Source organism: Lutjanus erythropterus, chromosome 19 (genome assembly GCF_056507025.1).
Source record: "Lutjanus erythropterus isolate fLutEry1 chromosome 19, fLutEry1.hap2, whole genome shotgun sequence".
Classification (NCBI taxonomy): Eukaryota; Metazoa; Chordata; class Actinopteri; order Lutjaniformes; family Lutjanidae; genus Lutjanus; species Lutjanus erythropterus.
This window is the reverse complement of record NC_139335.1, coordinates 5855607-5878240: the sequence shown is the minus strand read 5'-3', so window position 1 is coordinate 5878240 and position 22634 is coordinate 5855607. Positions and strand designations below refer to the sequence as shown.

At 40.0% G+C, this 22634-nt stretch overlaps 1 protein-coding gene across 1 annotated transcript; it reads left to right on the top strand.

The window, feature by feature from the left end:
- Positions 1–449: 449 nt before the first annotated feature.
- Positions 450–17694, top strand: LOC146309144 (myosin-1-like). The gene is made up of 38 exons (XM_084744469.1): positions 450–650; positions 1664–1807; positions 1925–2081; positions 2319–2346; positions 2434–2548; positions 2662–2754; positions 3050–3113; positions 3208–3306; positions 3431–3534; positions 4141–4279; positions 4567–4685; positions 4779–4928; positions 5682–5852; positions 5934–6240; positions 6357–6430; positions 6590–6677; positions 6885–7002; positions 7114–7237; positions 7797–7933; positions 8511–8766; positions 9785–10027; positions 10116–10292; positions 10393–10538; positions 11259–11349; positions 11444–11833; positions 11914–12040; positions 12133–12251; positions 13858–14054; positions 14135–14318; positions 14421–14586; positions 14671–14795; positions 15011–15319; positions 15413–15616; positions 16210–16335; positions 16453–16623; positions 16708–16812; positions 16919–17014; positions 17112–17694. The coding sequence occupies exons 1-38, from the start codon at positions 450–452 to the stop codon at positions 17253–17255; spliced, it is 5808 nt and encodes a 1935-aa protein (XP_084600595.1). The 3' UTR covers positions 17256–17694.
- Positions 17695–22634: the final 4940 nt, after the last annotated feature.

The following is a 22634-nucleotide window of genomic DNA, read 5'->3' as shown; positions in this document are numbered from 1 at the left end:
CCTAACAGACCTAATCTTCCCTGATCCCAGAAAATGAGGCCCGCCGTGTCGGGACCGTAAGCCCCCTAAGCTGTCGTCTTTAGCATTCATTGCTTTTTAATGGACAGTCTGAAGGATTACAATTGAAACCGTTTAAAAGTGACACAATACAGCTATACATAGACAGGTCGAAATACAAAGTGGGCATACTTGACTTTTCCAAGGTGGTGCAGAAGCCAGATCTCCAAATATAGGAGAAGAAGGCGCCATGAAACAGGCCCGAGCATGGCTTATAAAAGCTGTTAAAGCCTTGCTAGAATGAGTGATGTCTGTGGTGTTCTTCTGAAAGAAGGAATCGTTTGATCGTTGCTGTTTGGTCTGCAGCACTCTGGTGAGAACAACAGTGCATCAGCTTTATAAATCCTGTGTATTATTTCTGAGTACATGTTCTTTGTCGATTCACAGACAAAATGAGTGACGCCGAGATGGAAATATTCGGGGTCGCTGCCCCGTACCTGCGCAAATCAGAGCGGGAGAGAATCGCAGCGCAAAACATGCTGTTTGATGCCAAAACAGCCGTCTTCGTGCCTGACCCGAAGCAGGAGTACGTGAAGGGGAAAATCAAGACCCAGGACGGCTCCAAGGTCACCGTGGAGACGGAGGATGGGAAGGTGGGCGTATGTCACAGGTGGCAAAAGTGCACACGTTCTGTAATCAAGTGCAGATATTTGTGGAAAACTATAAGTAAACGTACTGATTCAACTTCTTGATTCAAGTAAAAGTGAAAAAGTAAAGGGTCTGAAATGTACTCAATGTATAAATATAAAAAGACACCATCTGAAGGACGGACTGACCTCACCCACTGCAGTTGAGTTGTCCTCTCTGTTTCGTCTTGTTATACATTTTCATCCTCATCTTTGTCTTGTTTCATCATGTTACGTCTTTTACACTGTTTTCATCTTGTTTCATCTTGTTACATCTTTTATGTAAATTTTCATCTTGTTCAGTCTTTTACATCGTTTTTGTCTTTCATTTTGTTATGTCTTTTGCATCAGTTTTATCTTTTTACGTCTTGTACATTGTTTTCTTTCTTATGTCTTTTTGTCTTGTTCTTGTCCATCTTGTTAAATATTTTACAACATTTTTGCCCTGTTTTACCAATTTTTCGTTTTGTTACATCATTTTATTCCCTTTTTTTTATGTTTTTCATCTTGTTACATCTATCGTGATAGATACACCAAGGAATCATCTTTCTATGTGATATTTTCCCGTTCATGTAAGTTGTAATCATTCTTAATGTTAGGAAGGTGGTGAAAACAAAGATGCATGAAAGAGGCATGAAATAAAGATGATGTGTAATTCCACTCAAATACATTAAAACTAAAGTAATGAGCTCATTTTAAAAATGTAAGGAGTAGAAAGTACAGATATTTGTGTTCAAATGTAGGAAGTAAATGTAAAAAAATGTACAGATACCTGAAAAATCTACTCAAGTACAGTAATGAAGTTAGTTACTTCCCAGCTCTGGTGTGTTTTATAGTTTGAAGTAGAGAATCAAATCTTATCTGAGTATCATTTTTTCATTCACAGAGAACATTCATAGGGTTTTACCTAAATGCTGACATCACCTTTTGTGTTTTTATCTGATATTTTATTGACTGGACCTTTTGAAATTGTTCTTCAGGTTGTCTCTGTGCACCAGGACGACATTCGCCCCATGAACCCCCCTAAATTTGACAAGATTGAGGACATGGCCCTGCTGACACATCTGCACGAACCGGCCGTGCTCTTTAACCTCAAAGAGCGCTACGCTGCCTGGATGATCTATGTAACACAAACACAAAAACACAAAGCGAAAATACTCTGGCAAGCCTGAAGACCTTGTTTGATTTTACAAAATGAAATGTCTTTATCGTGATGGTTTCCTCCTGTCGCGTATTCACAGACCTACTCTGGACTCTTCTGTGTGACTGTGAACCCCTACAAGTGGCTTCCAGTCTACAACCCGGAGGTGGTCGCAGGGTATCGTGGGAAGAAACGTCAGGAGGCCCCCCCGCACATCTTCTCCATCTCTGACAACGCTTACCAGTTCATGCTCACAGGTCCTGTCCCAGTATAATATTCAGTGGTGGAAGGAGTAATCAGATCTTTTACTTAAATGCACAATATGTAAACTCTGCTGCTAGACGTCTCCCTCACATTAAAACACTAACAAAAGATGCGATGATGTCATGAAGCAGAATGGGATCATGGGAGTTCGTGTTCATGAAGAGGTAAAATGAACTCAAATTCACTGCTGAAATACACCAGTATTCACCCAGTTTGTTTCCCTTGAACAGATCGAGAGAACCAGTCTATCCTGATCACGTACGTGCAACTCTGTGTGTTGTTCGCCAAAAGATAACTCGGTGTACGTTATTTTCATTCACTCATCTCATGCTGTGCTTCTGTCAGTGGAGAATCTGGTGCCGGGAAAACCGTCAACACCAAGCGAGTCATCCAGTACTTTGCAACAATTGCTTCGTTTGGAGACTTTAGCAAGAAGGAACAAACGACTGGAAAAATGCAGGTTCAGTCCACTTATGGTGCATTCTGACAATGTATTGATCAGATATCAAACCGTGTGGAGGAACAGTTCCTTTACACATATGTTGGGTTTATATACATGATGTGGGTTTACAGGGGACTCTGGAGGATCAAATCATCCAGGCCAACCCTCTGCTGGAGGCTTTCGGCAACGCCAAGACCGTGAGGAATGACAACTCCTCTCGCTTTGTAAGTTGAGAGTAACTTTTACTGCACTTATTATTATGTATACACATGTATTAATCACTTTGCTTGTAAGACCATATGGACTGATTTCCATGTAAAGGTGTACTATAGTATGAGTATAGTATAATATATAGTAAATATAGTAATATCTAATAAAAAATATAATAAATACTATATGTATTTGGTGCAATATCTGTAAATCAGTTTGATGGAGAGAGAGAATTTTAGAGTAATTTTTATTTGTAATATGCTGTAACTCAAATGTCAAACTTAAGTAATGATTTAAAAACTTTTTCAGGGAAAATTCATCCGTATCCACTTTGGAACAAAGGGGAAGTTGGCATCAGCTGATATTGAAACATGTAAGCTTCCTTTTATCAGTGTCATTTATATTTCACTATAACTGTTTCATACACAGTGTGGTTTATCTCTGTTTGTGTTTATATTTATGATTAGACCTTCTGGAAAAATCCAGAGTGACTTTTCAGCTGCCGGCAGAGAGGAGCTACCACATCTTCTATCAGATCATGTCAAACAAGAAACCAGATTTAATAGGTAAATAAACTTAAGGTACTGTAGGTCAATGTAGTTTGAATCTAATAAATAATGCTGCAGTTTCACAGCTACTGTAGCTGCTGATGCTGCAAAGACAAATCAATACTGTTTCATTTCATTTCAGAGATGCTGCTGATAACCACCAATCCATACGACTACCCCTTCATCAGCCAGGGTGAAATCACTGTGCTGAGCATCAATGATACCGAGGAGCTGATGGCCACAGACGTGAGTGACACCAGTCACTACCGTATTTATTAACAGAAACATGAAACTAAGACTGGCCAATGTGTGGAAATTTACAGCTAATAAAAATATTTTCTAACATGGATATATTTTAAAATGCATGAAAAATCATAGATAAATAAAATGGTTCAATGTAGCCAAAACTTTTTTTAGATTCCTAAAACTAATTTTAGCCATGACTGTCACCAGCATGGAGCCATAAAAAGAGAGGCCCTCAAGCACAGTCATGAATGAGCACAAAAAAAAAAAAGAAAATAGGCTGATGGGTCCAGTAGTATGAGGGATTATCTGCAAAGAAGCTACAGATCAGCTGGTCACGCACAAATGCACACGTGCAATCAATCTTTTGGGCTTATGCCCAGTGGAGATAACAATATAAAAAGGTCAAAAAGACAATTAATAAAAGAGAGAATTAATTTGTATAAAAAGTTACAAAGAAATGTCTTAACAGATAAAACCAGACCTAACCCCACTCATAAAATCTGTTTTAAAAGAGAAATAAAACAGGATAAGGAGCTTGCCACTATGATCTCCTCAGGGAGTTTCTTCCAAAATCACAAAGCTTTCACATCTGTGTCTGTTCCTCAGAGTGCCATCGACATCCTGGGGTTCAACATGGAGGAGAAGGTGGGCATCTACAAGCTGACTGGAGCTGTGATGCACAACGGGAACATGAAGTTCAAGCAGAAGCAGCGGGAGGAGCAGGCCGAGCCTGATGGCACTGAGGGTCAGACCTTACTGTGACTCTAAATTTACACCAAATTAGGCTTCAGTGTGACAACATCACAGTTCACTCTTAATATAGACTGCACCACTAAAACTAACCTCTTATTCTTGTCAAACCAAAATAATTCAGAATTTTTGTTCTGCATTCCTACAAAGGTGCATGCAAGTTATCAAATAAAGTAGCAATGGATGTAGGAAGTCTCTGCTAGTTCAGATTCTCGCTGCAGAACAGTTTGAACAATTTGAACACTTTATTGTTCATGTCCATGTGTGGTTTATTCCCCACAGTTGCAGACAAAGTCGCATACCTCATGGGTCTAAACTCTGCCGATTTGCTGAAAGCTCTGTGTTATCCCCGAGTGAAGGTTGGGAATGAGTACGTCACCAAAGGTCAGACTCCACAGCAGGTACAGTTCACATTTCTACACCTGAAAATATTAACAGGTTAACCACGCTCACTCTAAATGAAAGTTAAATTAAAAGATGGTGTTTGATTACAGGTGAACAATGCCATGGGTGCCCTGTCTAAGGCAGTGTACGAGAAGCTGTTCCTGTGGATGGTCACCAGGATCAACCAGCAGCTCGACACCAAACTTCCAAGACAGCATTTTATCGGTGTCTTAGATATCGCAGGATTTGAGATCTTCGAGGTAAATCACACCTACATAAAATTAAGGCTGTAGACAAACAAGGAAAATCTTCTACCCATTCTTAACCAATCGATTGGCCGATGGAGGAAAAAAAAACTGCACATTATGTCTACATTAAGTAACTCAGCCACAGTGTGCTGATTCAAACTTACACAGCACTGCCAAACACATGAATTCCTCAGTATCACAACACCCGTTTTTTGAGGGGGAGAAACAGGTTAGTGGCGGCCGACGTGATGTTACCGCAGCCTGCTTGGAGGGACGTCGGCCTCACTTTGGCTTCCTGAATAGGTCCATTTTTTGGCACGGCTTGGTGCAGCTCAGTGCAACAAAAGTGGTAATGAAAATGCAAATCAGCGCGGCATGGTTTGATTCAGCGCAGCCAAAAGCACCAGTGGAAAAGACCCAGTGTTGTCATCAAATATAAACTTTTTATCCACTCAGCTCTTCTGTCCTCTGAGGCTGAGGGCTGGGGGCAGATGCACCGAGTTGTGGTTGTACTTTGACATGGTGTCAATGAGTTTGGAGCTGAGAAAATGTTTAGTACAGAGCCTATCAATTAATTAAGAGGCATTTTACTTGTTATTAACGTAACACCAGTGACTAGAGATGAAACAGTTCATATCACGATTACGGTGACCAGAATGAACCCAGTTATCAGTATTATTACAGATTGTTAAAATATACCCAAAATTAGAACAAAATCTTTCTAAAAATGTCTATATTTGTTCAGTCAGTGTTTGTTTACTTCAGATGAACAGCTTGGAGCAGCTGTGCATCAACTTCACAAATGAGAAGCTGCAACAGTTTTTCAACCACCACATGTTTGTGTTGGAGCAAGAGGAATACAAGAAGGAAGGAATAGCGTGGGAGTTCATTGACTTCGGCATGGACCTTGCCGCCTGCATTGAGCTCATTGAAAAGGTACATCAAAGTTTTACAAACAATATTCAAATCAGAAGAAGATGCACACATTTCGGCACTAATCATCTGTCTTTGCTTCAGCCGATGGGCATTTTTTCAATCCTCGAGGAGGAGTGCATGTTTCCAAAGGCGACAGACGGCTCCTTCAAGAACAAACTGTACGACCAGCACCTGGGGAAGAACAGCATCTTTCAGAAGCCAAAACCCTCCAAAGGAAAAGCAGAGGCACACTTCTCACTCATGCATTATGCCGGAACTGTGGACTACAACATCAGCGGCTGGCTGGAGAAAAACAAAGACCCTCTGAATGACACTGTGGTGCAGCTTTACCAAAAAGCTTCTCTCAAGCTGCTCTGTCAGCTCTTTGCCACATATGCCTCTGCAGATGGTCAGTTCACGCACCACAGATGTAAAACAGTGAGATTATGTTCGCTGTATAGTTTACCCCATCGTATATATATATAGTTTACTATACTTTTTAATGTTTCTCTTCTCTTTCGGTAGTTGCTGCTGATGGAAGTAAGAAAAGTTCCAAGAAAAAGGGCTCTTCTTTCCAGACAGTTTCTGCACTTTTCAGGGTAAAAACGTATAATACACTACCACTTTTGTCCACAGGGGCCTCCAAAATCAACACAATATGAAAGAAGTTCTTTGTAGCCACTTTTAGTGAAATTCAAGACTGCAAGACTGCACAACAACTGCATGTTAAAATACCATAATGTGTCCATCTCCTGCAGGAAAACCTGAATAAACTGATGGCCAACCTCAGGTCCACGCATCCACACTTTGTGAGATGTATTATCCCAAATGAAACTAAGACACCAGGTAAGAAGAAAGCAAAAAAAGTTTTTGCAAAGTTAAAGAGATAGGATGAAAATATCGATACCCATTTCCTGTCTTTATGCTAAGCTAAGCTAACCAGCTGCTGCCCCCGGCTACATATCACTGCAAAGAGGAGTATTGAGTTTCTCATCTAACTCCAAATGATGAGCTTTTTAAAAAAAGAGAAAACAAAATGTCTTGTCCATGTAGGGTCCATGGACCACCATCTGGTCCTGCACCAGCTGCGCTGTAATGGCGTGCTGGAAGGTATCAGGATCTGCAGGAAAGGATTCCCCAGCAGGATCCTCTATGGAGATTTCAGGCAGAGGTGATTCACCACACTTTGTCTGGGAGGATTACACACACAAACACACACACACACGACACGACACAACAGTCAAACTCACCCAAGTTTGAGCCTCAATTATCTCTGAGACAGGTACAGGATTCTGAACGCCAGCGCGATCCCCGAGGGCCAGTTTATTGACAGCAAGAAGGCTTCTGAGAAACTGCTCGCCTCCATTGATGTGGACCATGCTCAGTATAGATTTGGATACACTAAGGTATTTTTCAGAAAAATCTGACAATATTTGTTTCTGTGTGCTCGGTTATTAAACCTACATTTGCCAACCTCAATACCTCAAAAATAGAATTTCAGTTAGGTTTCCTGCATTGTGGAATGAAAATAACAAATAATTAGTACACATATTTGGCAGACAGATGCCTGGAGATGACTTATAACTAACACTTATTAGCTGGAAAAATCATTCACTCCATAGACTATTATTATTTTTACTATTATTATTACTATTTTTAAATCCATAAAATCATTTTTAAATTAATGTTTTGCAGGATAATGTACGGTGAGCAGGTCATTATTGTACAATAAACCCTGACAGGATGATGCAGGACCTCGACAATGACCCACTCACTGCACATTATCCCTTACTCAAAGGATTGCACTAGTCTGGACCGCTTTAGATGCTCATCTTAGACTTTTCAACTAAATAAGACTGCAGTACACTATCTCTTTCCTTCTTAAACAATCAGGAAAGAGTGTTCACTCTGTTCCATGCTATGCTATTAAATTAAATTCCATTCACGTTTTTATCTTTAATGCAGGTGTTTTTCAAAGCCGGTCTCTTGGGTCTCCTGGAGGAGATGAGAGACGAACGTCTGGCTGTGCTGATGACTCGTATCCAGGCCGTGTCCAGAGGTTACGTCACCAGGCTGAGGCTCAAGGAGATGACAAAGAAAAGGTCTCTGATAAATCAATTTCTTTCTGTTCATTTTGTCACCTTTTCTTATTAATTTTATTCTCCTCTTCTTCTGTCTTTTTAAACTCTTTTGGTGTCAGTTCCTTGAGCTGTTGTTTTTTTTCATTCCTTCTCCATTTGTGTCTCATCTGCAAATTATTGTGTTCTACAAATATACTGAAAGAAATGTGTTTTCTTTCCCATTTATTAGTTTATTAAGTTGCTCCGTTGGTTTGCCACAGTTGATAACATGTAAGTTTTGACAGCTGAGCTCTTTAATGTTGCTATGGTAACAAGTTGGGTGGCAAATGAATTTTGAGCTTTTTTAGCTTTTTACACCTTTTATGTTGCTTTATGTCTCTTTTACATTTTGCCTTGATGCTTTCATGTTTTACGTAAAGCACTTTGCATTACCTTGTTGCTGAAATGTGCTGCACAAATAATATCGCCTCGCCTTGCCTCGCTTTACACTCAGGCAGTGGAAATGTTTAAATAAGTTATGGAAAACCTTGGAGAAGTCATTGAGATTTTCATCACAGTAGGATGTTAAACAAAGCCTTTATGCATTTTCTCTCCACAGAGAGTCCATTTTCATCATCCAGTACAACATCCGTTCATTCATGAATGTGAAGAACTGGCCTTGGATGAGGCTCTTCTTCAAGATAAAGCCTCTGCTGCGAAGTGCGGAGGCCGAGAAGGAGATGCAGAACATGAAAGAGGAGTTTGCGCGACTCAAAGAGGAGTTTGCAAAGTCGGAAGCCAGGAGGAAGGAGCTGGAGGAGAAAATGGTCATGCTCGTCCAGGAGAAAAATGACCTTTACCTTCAAATCCAAGCAGTATGTAAATGAATAGAACAAAGTGGTTTGTTTGTATTGATTTCATTCTGGTAGATAAAGAGATTAGGAGAGAAACGATTTTTTAAATTCATCTGGAATCCAGCAGCTACATAATCAATAATAATGTAAGATAAGAGGAAGTGTCATGGATCCCTGCAGGAGCTAAATTCAACAAAATAAAAATAAAACATAAATAGAGCAGGCAGGGGCTATTAAATCAAATTCAAATTATGATAAAAATAGAAATTATTGGGAGAGAAAATATAATAAATATTCATAATTAATATGACACACGTACAGAAGCCAAGAATGGCCGTGCTTGCAATTATTTTTTCTTTATCTCAAAATCACAAGTTAATTATTTTCTTATCTTATGTGAGATAAGGAGATATTTACAGGAAAACAAAATGGTTTTCTCTTATAAATAATGATAATCAGGGATCAGGAGTGTCATGCCAGTGTGACAGTTGTGTACTCTCTTTTGCATTGTGTATTGAATCAGGCACAAGCTTCATTTTTTTTTTTTTGGCTCCAAACAGCCATTTATTCTGTTAACATCTCTCACAGCCAGGAGTGGATTTAATCATTCTGGCGCCTGACCCCTTGTCTCGACCGCAAACATTTCAGATGAGTTTTTTACTCTCATGTCTCATGCAACAGAAACACTATCAGTTTTATCAGTGCAGCTCCATGCGTCTAGTGTCCCAGCTGCATCTGACGCACTAACACTATTATTTATGGTGGGGTGTGTACACTGACGTCTTATGGTAGGGCAGCGGATACTTCTGTATCTCTTGGCAGATGGCAACAGAGTAAACAGGCTGTGGCTGAGGTGTGTATTTGAGTCTTTTAATTGCTCGCTTCCTCCTTTTTTCATCATCACCAGTGTAGCTTTTCTTAATTTTTCAGATGATATGTCCAAATATGCAGATGTCTATTAAAATTAATCATGAACTTTAGTTGAACTGTTCACTTTTACTCCACTGTTATATTGCATCATTGTGTCCCTCCTCTGAAGGAGAGGGAGAACCTGTGCGATGCTGAGGAGAGGTGTGAAGGCTTGATAAAGAGCAAGATCCACCTTGAGGCTAAAGTCAAAGAGTTCTCCGAGAGGATGGAGGAAGAGGAGGAGATCAACGCAGAAATCACTGCTAAGAAGAGGAAGCTGGAGGACGAATGTTCAGAGCTCAAAAGAGACATCGACGACCTGGAACTCACCATCGCCAAAGTGGAGAAGGAGAAATATGCCACAGAAAATAAGGTGCTCTGATCATTTTCATCATATTAAGCCTTATAGACTTTTTAGTTTAAGTATGTTGACACATCAAGAAAAAATCTTCCCTCTTTAGGTTAAGAATTTGGTAGAGGAGCTCACTACTCTGGAGGAAAACCTGATGAAGTCTTCAAAGGAGATCAAAGCTCTGCAGGAAGTGCATCAGCAGACGTTAGATGACCTCCAGGCTGAGGAGGATAAAGTAAACTGTCTGGTGAAGACGAAAATCAAGCTGGAGCAACAGGTTGATGATGTAAGTGCGGAATAACAAAATGATTCTCTTTTGGATTGGATCGTTTAATTTTCGAATTGCATGATTTACCTGGTTTAGTTGACGTGAATGTCTGTTGCAGCTGGAGGGCTCCCTGGAGCAGGAGAAGAAGGTGCGTGCAGAGTTGGAGCGATCCAAAAGAAAACTGGAGGGGGACCTGAAGCTGTCTCAGGAAACCATCATGGATCTGGAGAATGAAAGACAGCAAATGGAAGAGAGACTGAAAAAGTAAGTTTCTGTTGGGCCCTCTGTCCTGCAGGTAGGGCTAAATGCTGTGGTTCCATTGTGTTTTCAAAGTAATAAGAGTGAGTTCTGCGGGCATCTGTTCTGTACTTATTCTTTTGTCATTTTCATTCTTTAAAAGTCACCAAACAACAACACGGTACATAAAATAAGCACAGCAGAAACATCAGATAGGTCAGACCACAGTGTCTAATTGTTTATCATTAAACGTTACAGTTAAAGCTGAAAATAAACAAGTTTGCTGACTTTACATACCTCAGCAGTTCAAATCAACTGCAGTTTGCTACCTGGAAGTAACTGTTGTTGTTGTTGTGATGTCACAGGGATTCAGTCTGTTGGCCAGGAACTTCTTGGAATCTCTGGTGGTTGCCTGGCAACCCTAGGCTGCAGACAATCGTCCAGTACTTACCCCCCCAAAAAATGGCAAATTCTTGTTTTTTCACTTGATTAAACAAACAAGGTGTAATATGTTAAATAGGGGTGCTAAGAAACATGAGGCTAGCTTCCAGTCTTCGTGTTAAGCTAAGCTAACCAGCTGCTGACTCCAGCTACATACTGAATGAACAAACATGACAGCAATAAAGTGTATAACTATACAAACCTGCATTTTTAGCACTTTAATTCATGTGTCAGTTCCACTGAAACATTACTCACCCAAGTAAATGTTTTTTGCACTGATAAGAGAAACAATTAACTCATTTTCAGAAAAGACTTTGAAATCAGCCACCTGCAGGGCAAAATTGAGGATGAGCAAGCCCTTGGCACTCAGCTACAAAAGAAGATTAAAGAGCTTCAGGTATGATTTAGAGCAATACTTGGCCTATTTAAATACATTTTATTTAATATTTGAAGAACCCACGTTCTGACAAGTTAATACACTTTCGCTGCAGGCTCGCATTGAAGAGCTGGAGGAGGAAATCGAGGCTGAGCGCTCGGCTCGAGCCAAAGTGGAGAAGCAGAGGTGTGATCTGTCCAGAGAGCTGGAGGAGATCAGTGAGCGGCTGGAGGAGGCCGGAGGAGCCACCGCCGCCCAGGCCGAGCTCAACAAGAAGCGCGAGGCTGAGTTTCAGAGGCTGCGTCGAGATCTGGAAGAGTCCACCCTGCAGCACGAATCCATCGCCGCGACTTTACGCAAGAAACACGCGGACAGTGTTGCTGAGCTCAGCGATCAGATCGACAACATGCAAAGAGTCAAGCAGAAACTGGAGAAGGAGAAAAGTGAGCTGAAGATGGAGATCGATGACATGGCGAGCAACATGGAGAGCGTCCTGAAAAGCAAGGTAAAAGGCTGGTCTGCAGCAATGTTTCCTCTCCATGATTATTTTATCTAGCTTGTGATAACAGATGCTCAATTTTTCAGGCTAATTTGGAGAAAATGTGCAGGACTCTTGAAGACCAAATGAATGAATACAAGACCAAAGCAGATGAAGCCCAGAGGTCTCTGAGTGATCAAACTACACTGAGTGCTCGTCTGCAAACAGAAAATGGTACGTTTCTAAATGTAAAATTATTACAAACACACAAAGGAGTGAATAAAATGGATGGAAAAGTTAACTTGTGTCCCCTTTATCCTGAATAGGTGAACTCACACGGCTGCTGGACGAGAAAGAGATCACTCTGTCCCAGCTGAGCAGAGTGAAATCTGCCGGCAGTCATCAAATCGAGGAGCTGAAGAGACTTTTGGATGAAGAAATTAAGGTCTGAAAGACACAAAACTGAAATACAATTTATTCTCACGACAGACTGATCATCAATCAATATAATTTCAGACAGAGCTGCAACAATTAGCCCAGGGGCTCCAAAACGTTTCCATACCAAGGCTCCCTAAATAGTATCAGTTTATGGCCGAGCCACCTTTTTGCAAGATGTCTTTTCTCTGCCTCTGCAGGAAGCTTCTCTCCAAGTCATGCTCATCTGAGACCGTCTCGAGGCAGGGAACATATTTGGGTCACTTCTTATGTGCAGCAGTAAATCCATACTTTATGTACTCCTATTTTCAAGTTTTTCTTGGCCAGGAGTTTTTCAGATTTTTTCGCAGCCGAGCCTTTGTCAGCCAGGCTGTTGGTCTGATCGTCAGATCTTTTCTTTTTTCAAAAAGTGTCCAAGATCGTGAGTTAACACAAAAGGAGCAGAGCAGGTTTGTAGCAGTCCAGGTCAACAGTGACAGCTTATGCCGTGATGAATATATTATATTCTGACTGAAAGCCAATTAGAAATATAGACACGGCAAATTAGATTTCAATAATAATCCACACACTAATAATTCAACCCCTGGTCAGGACCCCTGCTTTGACAATCACTGAATGAGTCGATTATTTTGGCTAATAGATCAATTGTTGAAAAATTAAATTAATTGTTAGTTTGCATCCCTGTAACCATCTTGCAGTCTTCTTTAGTTTAGGTGGTGCAGTGCTTCACCTCTACACACCAACTAACAGAAGAAGAGCATCTGAATTCCACGATATATGATGTATAACTTGATGTCTGCATTTTCTCTAAAGCAACATATTGTAAATTGCCAAATAGTGCAAAAATATTATATGATGCATTATTGTAGACTGAACAACCCAACAGTATATAAAGTAGTTAGAATAAGCACAACCTACAGAAGCTGTAGCTCTTCTGCAGTAATAAAATGCAACATACACATTAATATAGCAGTAATATTAATCCAGAAACATCAGTTATAATAGTAAAAAACTGACTGAAATCTTTTTTTTACTGCACAATGAATATTTTAAGTACATTTTGCTATAATTTACATACTGTTATTAAAGGCATAGTTCACCCAAAAATGAAAATTCAGTCATTTTTGGGTGAACTATCCCTTTAAGGTTTAATATGCAGGACCTGTACTTGTAGTGGAGTTATATGGATAAATGTAGGTATAACTACTAGTGCTTTCACAAAATATTAACACAATGGGATTTTTGATAAATAATGATCAATAATGTGAATATAATGTGTAAGCGAATAAAGGCAAATAATAGAACTAGACCAGTCTGATAAGTTCAGAAAATTACATCACTTTACTGTAATGCAGCTCTTAAAACCAAAAAAGGCTAAACTTATACCATTTTATGATACAATGATATCCAAAATCTAAGACGATATCTAGTCCCATGTCACAAATATTGATATGAAATTGATAAACTGCTTAGCTGTAGCACACTTTTGTAAAAACAGTGTTCCACAGTAGTGCTTCAGAGCTCTACTGGGCACCTTTGAGTACATTTTTACATCTTGCCAAAGCAGTTTTAATGCAGGCAGTAAACCCCTGCTGTATGTGCTTCTGTTTTGTCAGGCTAAAAACGCCCTGGCTCACAGTTTACAGTCTTCTCGCCATGACTGCGAGCTGCTCAGAGAGCAGTACGAGGAGGAACAGGAGGCCAAAGCTGAGCTGCAGCGCTCCCTGTCCAAAGCCAACAGCGATGTGTCCCAGTGGAGAACCAAATATGAGACAGATGCCATCCAGCGCACTGAAGAGCTCGAGGAGGCGAAGTAAGAATTGCAGAGCATATTTTCCCAGTCAGCGCCGGTGGGTTTGTTACACTTTAACACGATTTATCTGTGGTTCAAAGGAAGAAGCTGGCCCAGCGGCTGCAGGAGTCTGAGGAAATGACGGAAGCAGCAAATGTCAAATGTGCATCTCTGGAGAAAACCAAGCAGAGGCTGCAGGCTGAGGTCGAGGATCTCATGGTTGAGCTGGAAAGGTCAAATGCAGCCTGCGCCACGTTGGACAAGAAACAGAGGAACTTTGACAAGGTATGTCATCTTTTTTTCCATTTCTCTCTCCTCAGAAACATGTCCTCATTTGCATCTCGTTGAGGCTGCATTAATTACACATGCTGTTTCCTCCTCTGTCAGATTCTGGCTGAATGGAAACAGAAATACGAGGAGAGTCAATCAGACCTGGAGGTTTCCCAGAGAGAGTCGAGAGGGCTGAGCACAGAACTCTTCAAGCTGAAAAACTCATATGAAGAGGCTCTGGATCATCTGGAGAACATGAAAAGAGAGAATAAAAATCTTCAGCGTAAGGGCTGTGCTAGAAATAAATCGTCTGTTTGGTGGTGTGAAGTTGTATCATTTGTTTTTGACTTTTATTTGCATTTTGCAGAGGAGATTGCAGATATCACGGAGCAAGTTGGCCAGTCTGCTAAAACTATCCATGAGCTGGAGAAAGCTGCAAAGCAAGCTGAACAGGAGAAGAGAGACACACAGGCAGCTCTTGAGGAAGTTGAGGTTTGTATTATAAGCTCGTCTCCTAAGCTAAACAACCACATGATGCCTTAAAGGAGACATTTAAATAAAAGTCACCTCCACTACAAGTCACCAGTCCAACATGAACATCTTCAGCATCCCGTTCTCCATGCTGCTCCCACCCCAGTGCTCTGTATGTCTGCAGAAACAGACAGCAACTGTCAGCACTTTAAGTCTTTTTTTTTTTCTCTCTGCAGTCTTCCCTTGAACACGAAGAGGCCAAAATCCTGCATCTTCAACTGGAGCTGAACCAGATCAAGTCTGAGGTGGACAGAAAGGTGGCGGAGAAAGACGAAGAAATTGACCAGCTCAAGAGGACTCACCAGAGGACCGTGGACACCTTGCAGAACACCCTGGATGCTGAGACGCGCAGCAGAAACGATGCTGTCCGGTCGAAGAAAAAGATGGAGGGAGACCTGAACGAGATGGAGATCCAGCTGGGTCACGCCAACCGGCAGGCGTCCGAGGCCACCAAACAACTGAGGAACCTGCAGAGTCAGTTAAAGGTTTGTTAATGCGCCGCTCATAGAAATCACACAAGTGTTAGAGTGATATGTCGGGACGATTTTAAACCTCCAAGACTTCTCTGACTGTCGCAGGACATCCAGGTCCATCTGGATGAAGCGCTTCACAGCCAGGAGGACTTGAAGGAACAACTTGCTATCACAGAGCGCCGAAACGCTCTGATGATGGCGGAGAATGAGGAGATGGTGGCAGCACTGGAGCAATCTGAGAGGAGTCGGAAGCTGGCTGAGCAGGAGCTGATCGACGTCAATGAGAGGGTTCAGCTGCTGCACTCTCAGGTTAGGGAGGGGCTTGTACTTTCACGAGTATTTTTCCGAGTTTGTAATTTTATGCTTGCCTAAGTATATATGTGCCACATAATATGCTATACAATATACTGTATAATAATGATTTCTGTGAACAATCTGAAATGTGGACTTGTCAGACCACAGCACACTTTTCCACTTTGCGTCAGTCCATCTCAGATGAGCTCGGGCCCAGTGAAGTCTGCAGCGTTTCTGGATGTTGTTGATACATGTCTTTCTCTTTGCGTGGTAGAGTCTTAACTTGCATTTGTTTGCATCAGTTTGAACATTAAATATCTTCATTAGATTCTGTTTTTGCTTAGTTTTTACCCAACATCCAACCTTTTTTTGTTATCGGGGTTGGACTGACTTTTGAAATCATGATTCACTAAAGCAATATTACACGAGAGAGCATTTTACTGAATATCAGCTTGGATAATCACAGCCGAGCTGATAATCAGGACAATAACACAACCCCAAGTGTGATATTACTTTTATATAACAGTTCTACAAGCTCCATTTATTAGTTTTATTAGCTTTATTAGTTCTACTGAATGTGTCCTGTTTCAATGTTGTCCAATGAGCAGAACACCAGCCTCCTAAACACTAAAAAGAAGATGGAGGCTGATTTAAGTCAGCTGCAGTCAGAGATGGAGGACACTGTCCAGGAGGCGAGGAATGCGGACGAGAAGGCCAAAAAAGCCATCATGGATGTGAGTGTCCCGCTTTTATCCAATTTACTGCAGGGAGCCACTTCAATGAGGAACTGCCGGACTTTGAGGTTCGTTCGTGCAGATTAAATTTCACAGCGAGTTCACATTTGCATACAGGCCGCCATGATGGCTGAGGAGCTGAAGAAAGAGCAGGACACCAGCGCTCACTTGGAGAGGATGAAGAAGAACCTGGAGGTCACAGTGAAAGACCTGCAGCAGCGCCTGGACGAGGCCGAGCAGATGGCTCTGAAAGGAGGGAAGAAAGAGCTTCAGAAACTGGAGGCCAGGGTGGGAATTTGAGTAGGACAAAATCTGAATTCTATGGAGAGAAAAACAGCATAAAAAGTGATTTAAACTAACTGTGTTTTTAAGGTTCGTGAGCTGGAAAATGAAGTGGAGGCGGAACAGAAACGCAGCGGCGAAGCTATGAAAGGTCTGCGGAAATATGAGAGGAAGATTAAAGAGCTCACTTATCAGGTAAAGGGTAGATCCTGTTATGTAACTGTGATGAGATTTAACTGCTTGAATCTGAATTGGAAATGTGCAAAACTGAGATGTGAGAATAATCTCTCAAATGTTTTAGGGTGAGGAGGAGAAGAAGAACGTGGCGAGACTCCAGGATCTGGTCAACAAACTGCAGCTGAAAGTCAAAGCTTATAAGCGTCAGTGTGAGGAGGCGGTGAGTACAAACACACGAATACTGTGTGAAATGTAAGCTTGATGTGCACCTTAAAAAAAAAAGTCTCCTTTCCTTTATTGTTTTCTGTGACACACAGGAGGAACAAACCAGCGTGCATTTGGCTAAATTTCGGAAGGTGCAGCATGAGCTGGAGGAGGCGGAGGAACGAGCTGATGTCGCAGAATCGCAGCTGAATAAATTACGAGCAAAGAGCCGTGATGTTGTTGGTAAAGGGGACTAGAAATCAACACTGGTACAAGACACCAGTAGGCGCTTTTCTTCAGGTTCATGACTGAAATATATATATCTGAAAGCACACACACATGTTCTGGCAAAGATAAATTGTGCAACAAACAGAACCTTTAATTTACACAAAATTGTGTAAAACTGTGTGACCATGGGAGCTTGCAAACCTATTAAAATCACTCTTATCCATAGCAGAGAACTAAGTAGCTACACATTACTGACATATTTGCCAAACAACTACATTATTATCCCAAGTGTACAGACACTCTTGAGCCAAAAAATGGATCAGTGGCTCAGTCAGCTAAGGTCCATGGCCTGAAAAACTCTGAAGACTCCTGGTTTAAAGGAACACTTGAAAATTGAAGACACCAAATTTTGAGATTTTTGGTGTGGACAGTAACTGGGTCATTTTCAACATTAAATTACCTGTAAAAATGTAACAAACTTATCTTCCAGTAAGCTAGAATGGCATATAGGCAGTTGATGATGTATCGTCAGTTGTGAGGAGTACAATCTTTGCATATGAATGCAGAATCTGTAGGCAACGGACAAGATTTTGGCATCTGAATCTCTACTGGTTTCTGTTTGTAGTCTTGACCAATCAGATTTGGTTGCATGCAGGCAAATAAACAGTCTGTGTGGCAGAAATGCAATCTTGATGCTATCTTCTGATGATGATTTCTATACCAACACACAAGTCATTTTAAAATGTCGCCGGTATGTTGTCTCAACATTTCCACCACTTTTTGGAGATGTTGTGATGTTTTAGCAACATTGCAGCAACATCATTAGATAAAGTCAAACGTCATGCAGAGGACATTTAACAGATGTTAGCTTTTAAAAAAAATTACCAGCATTTATACAGAGACATTTGTTTGTAGAGATCAGCTGAAATGTTGTCTTGGTATCTATAAATGATAGGAGGAACATGCAGGCTTCACCGAAAGCCCCCAAACTTTGTCCGCTGCCACCAAAAGCCTCTCCAAAGTGTCCAGTCAGAGCAACAAAGAAGGCCCAGTCAATCCTTCGTCTAGTCACTCTTTGTTTATGTAAAGGTCTATGTAAAGATAGACTGGCTAGTCAGAGTCTGAAAATTTTGAAAAATGCAAAAGGAAACTTGCATAAACGCAGCATGTGTGTCGTTAATCCTGGGATCAGTCGACACCGAGCAAAGTAAACAGTGACGGCTCAACGCGCTCCAGGAATAGTGTCTACACAGCAGTTATTTGTGCACTGACCCAAACTAAAACCTCATTCTTACCAAAACACAGAAAAAATGCTTTTGTTCAAGTTTTAGTGCCTGTGAAACTTATTTGAAATGTTTGCGAAATTAATAATATTGTTAAATATCAAATTAGACCGAACAGCATCACGTATTCAAATGGTTGTGAAACAGCATCCAGATTCATTCATCTATTTTTAAAAAATATTTTTATTTTATTTTATGTTGTAGGATAAATGTATTCTTCTAAATATGTTATGTAAAAAGTCACACAGAGCCCATTTCAGTATGGTATTGGTATCTTCTAGGCTTCCACTTTGTTTAATTGATCATTGGCAACATTAACAATAAAGTGATCAATTAATTTTTATTAAAGAAACCATTTAAACATTTTGCTTATGCCAAACAATACAATATATGCCCCCCATGAAAGTTTTATTTCAACAGAACCATATTTCATATTCTCTGACAGTTTTGCAGAGATTAAACCTGTAAAGATCTACATATTAAACATATAATTGAATATCAGATAACATGATTGAATTTTGCTTGATTGAATAATCTCTCAAAATTAAAATTACCGATCAATCAGTTGTTGATTAGTTGTTATCATCCCCAGTATCTTCCAAACATTGCAGGCTGTGCTACACATCAGCACTGTACACAACACTCTGCTGCAGATGGGAGGAGGAGATGCAGGCAGGCTGCAGATTAACGGTGTGTCGCTGAACTGATAATTCCTTTTTCAAACGTGTGTCAAGATGCAGAGATACATTTTGTCATTCTTTTAAAAAAAATGAAAGAAAACATGATAATCACAGCTAATAATAATAATAATACAGTTATTTCACAAGACAAAAAGCTTTTTCAAGAAAAGTGGCAGCAGCATAGAAGCTGGTGTAGACGTGTGACTAAATGAGTGTTTTCTTAAATAACCACGACAGCACAAATGAAAATGAAAAACTCTAAATTAATAAAGAGAATTTACCCTATTGAGTGTTACAATAATCCCCCCGAAGTCCTTGAATATATGTGTCAAACTGCAGAAAATTGTACAATTATTTTCTTCTTCTTTTTTTCTGTCCTCTGGTCTAATTGTGCATGACAAAATAAAGAGCATAAAATCGGATGCTCATTTCCCAGGAGAAGCTGTTTTATTTCTTCACCCACATTCACATCCTGAATCTGTCAAGTATCTTTTCTGATCAACTAACAACAAAAACATGAAGCAGACGTTTGAGAGTAAAATCTGATATGATTCCTAATAAAATACTTCCTTACTGGAGGGGATAATTGTCACAATCCAGTCACAATCAATAAAAAGGATAAAAACTCATGCCTTAAGATAAGATGGACCTTTATTAATAGCGAGGGAAATTATTGTCTTCTATTGCTCCAAAATCACAGTAACATCGAATAAAAACAATAGTGTTTTAAATATAAAGGGAAAAATAGAAAGTGTAAAAAGAGTAAATGCAAAACAACAATTCCTAAAAGAATAACAGCAAGTTACATAAGTTAAATTAAAAAGTGAGCTAAAAAAAACAAATTGAAAAGTGGTACTGGCAGCGATAATGAAAATAATAAACAGTACTACTACACCTGATAATAATGTAATATTGCACATTATAAAATACAATTTTGCTAATGCTACTGATGCTTCTTCCATACTATTGTTTAACTAAAAGCTGAAGCACAGCCGATAATAAAACTTTGCTCAGTAACACTGCAGTTTCTCACCAGTTCAACAGTAAAAATCACACTGGAGTGGACATCAGATATCAGATAAAAACCAGAATAACACAGGCCCGAGTCTGTGAGTTAAAACGGACGATGTCAAAATCCACCTTTTTCTCTCCTGTCAGCGGCGCAGCGATCAGCAGCAGCTGGTATGTTCATGACATTTGTAGAAATCCCTGCTGAAGACGGGTTAGAGTTACTGCAAGTGCATGTGTGACTTTTAGCAGAGGAGGGTTACGTACGAGCGCTGAAGGTAACCTCCAAGTGAGGAGAAAGTACAAAGAGGATGGCCGCTGCTCGAGGAGCTGACAGGTTGTTGTTTGCAGAGACAGGACACTAAGTGGACAGGCAGGGACAAACACAGTCCACCAGCTTGTCAGCATTTTCAGTGAAGAGTGTAGAGTTCTTCACTCACAGTGCAGGGGGAGGCTGGTTTTGGTAGCGAAAATATACAGAGAACATCATACAGATTTGCACAGAAGAACACATGCATATACGTATGTAAATACAGGACACTAAAAAGAAAGAATCTAGAAAAGCAGTGAAATAAAGATAAACCTAAATAAGCCACTGAAAAAAAGCCAAAACGCTGCAACCAGGCCTAGTTGGACAAATTAGAGTCCCAAAGTAGAGTACAGACCCAAATCTGTTTTACCATATAAAAATTAGCTAGTTAAAGCTAGCTGGTGAGATAGCTTAAGCCATAGCTAACTTGATGTAACTAAAAAAAAAGGACTTTGCTGCCCTCGTATCACATTTTTTCAATGTATTTAATTATAAATGACCTGATTAGATTAACTCATTTAATGGACAACACATGTTGTTGGATATAGGCCAACTGTCTTTCGCTGTGCCCTTTAGATTGTCCAAAGTAGGCTATCTAATGTTTGTTTCAGGTTTTATTTAAGGTCTGACAGTTATTAATCAGCCTAAATGAAGATTTTACAGAACTTAGATGTTACACAGTTTACTATGAACCACTCTGGTTGCAGGCATTAAGAACAAGGATGGTCTTGTTCTTGGAGATACACGTGTTTCACACGATAATGGCATCTATTAAGAAAGTCTATTCAGAAATTTGACCAAAATATATAATTAAAAATCTTATTTTATCTTTCTTTTGTTTTTCTTCTTATGAGCAAACAGTGCAGTTTTCATCAGCTCTAAAATTAATAAGAAATGAAGAAAAACTGCTTATCCATCATATCAGACATAAACAAAAGTGACTGATTTTCACCAGAAACATAACAGACACATATTTACTCTCACATAAACTGGATTTTTTTTTTTTTTTTACATTTTATTTTATTGCTCAGTGTGATTTCTCCTTGTTTCAGAGCCTGTAAACCTACACTCTGCATTACAGCCTGATATTAAGAGGTGATGTGATGTATTTTCAAGATGACAAGCTGCTGTTCACACCTGCTCCTGCGCACAACTCCCCCTGATATGATGAGGGCTCAGGTTACAAACACCCTCCCATGCTTTTTCTAAATGTGGTACAAAGGACTCGTCATGTGTTGCTACCCGCCTGCAATGTTCACACAGCCTTAAGTATAGCACACACCAGATGTTACAGTATGTGTTAACTTGTAAACAAAGCAGACAACTTCCCTCAAGGTGGCTGGCTAACGCTAACCTTGTCATGGAATGTAATTAATGTATTTGCCACCAAGATGTTTGTCCAAAAATATTAAAATCTATCTCTATCTATGTCAAGTTTGCTGTCTGTGTGATTGTTTCTTCCAGAAATAGTGGACAGATGTTCCAGCTCTGAAAGGTGAAGCCAATCTGGAAGCACCTGCGTTCTTTCTAACGGCCAGCAGGGGGCGACTACGCTGGTAGCATAAGAGAAGTCTCGCTGTATGTAAGCTTATGAGAAAACGTCCTAAATTGTCACTTGATTTATTCCTTCAGTAAACAGTTTTCTAATGAGTTTATGGTCTCAATCACTAGTTTGAAATAGACAATCATTCCCAAACACTGGTTTGGGACCCACAGGCGGGCCACAGGAGATTTTTGTTGGGTCACCAAATAAATAAAAGACTGTGGAAGAAATTGTGCAAATTTAATTTTATTTCATTTACTCATTAGAGGAAAAAACAAAAAAATGAAAGCTTGTAAGTTCCACAAAAATGCACTTTTTGTCCCACTTATTAAGTGGGCTAAAATGTTCCATATTGTTTTCTTGCAGAGAGGAAATAAACAATAAGATGGCCTGTTAAATCAGCCAGAATACATTTATTTCTTATTTATAAAGTATTCAAAATGTGTATGATTTCAATAACATGCATTAAGACAAGGTGATGCAGAAATGTCAATTAAAGGGCCTATTGCACTTCTATTCTATTGTCCAAATATCGCCACTTCTGGCTCCAAAAAATGAAGATGGTGACAGTCATTCATCTGCCT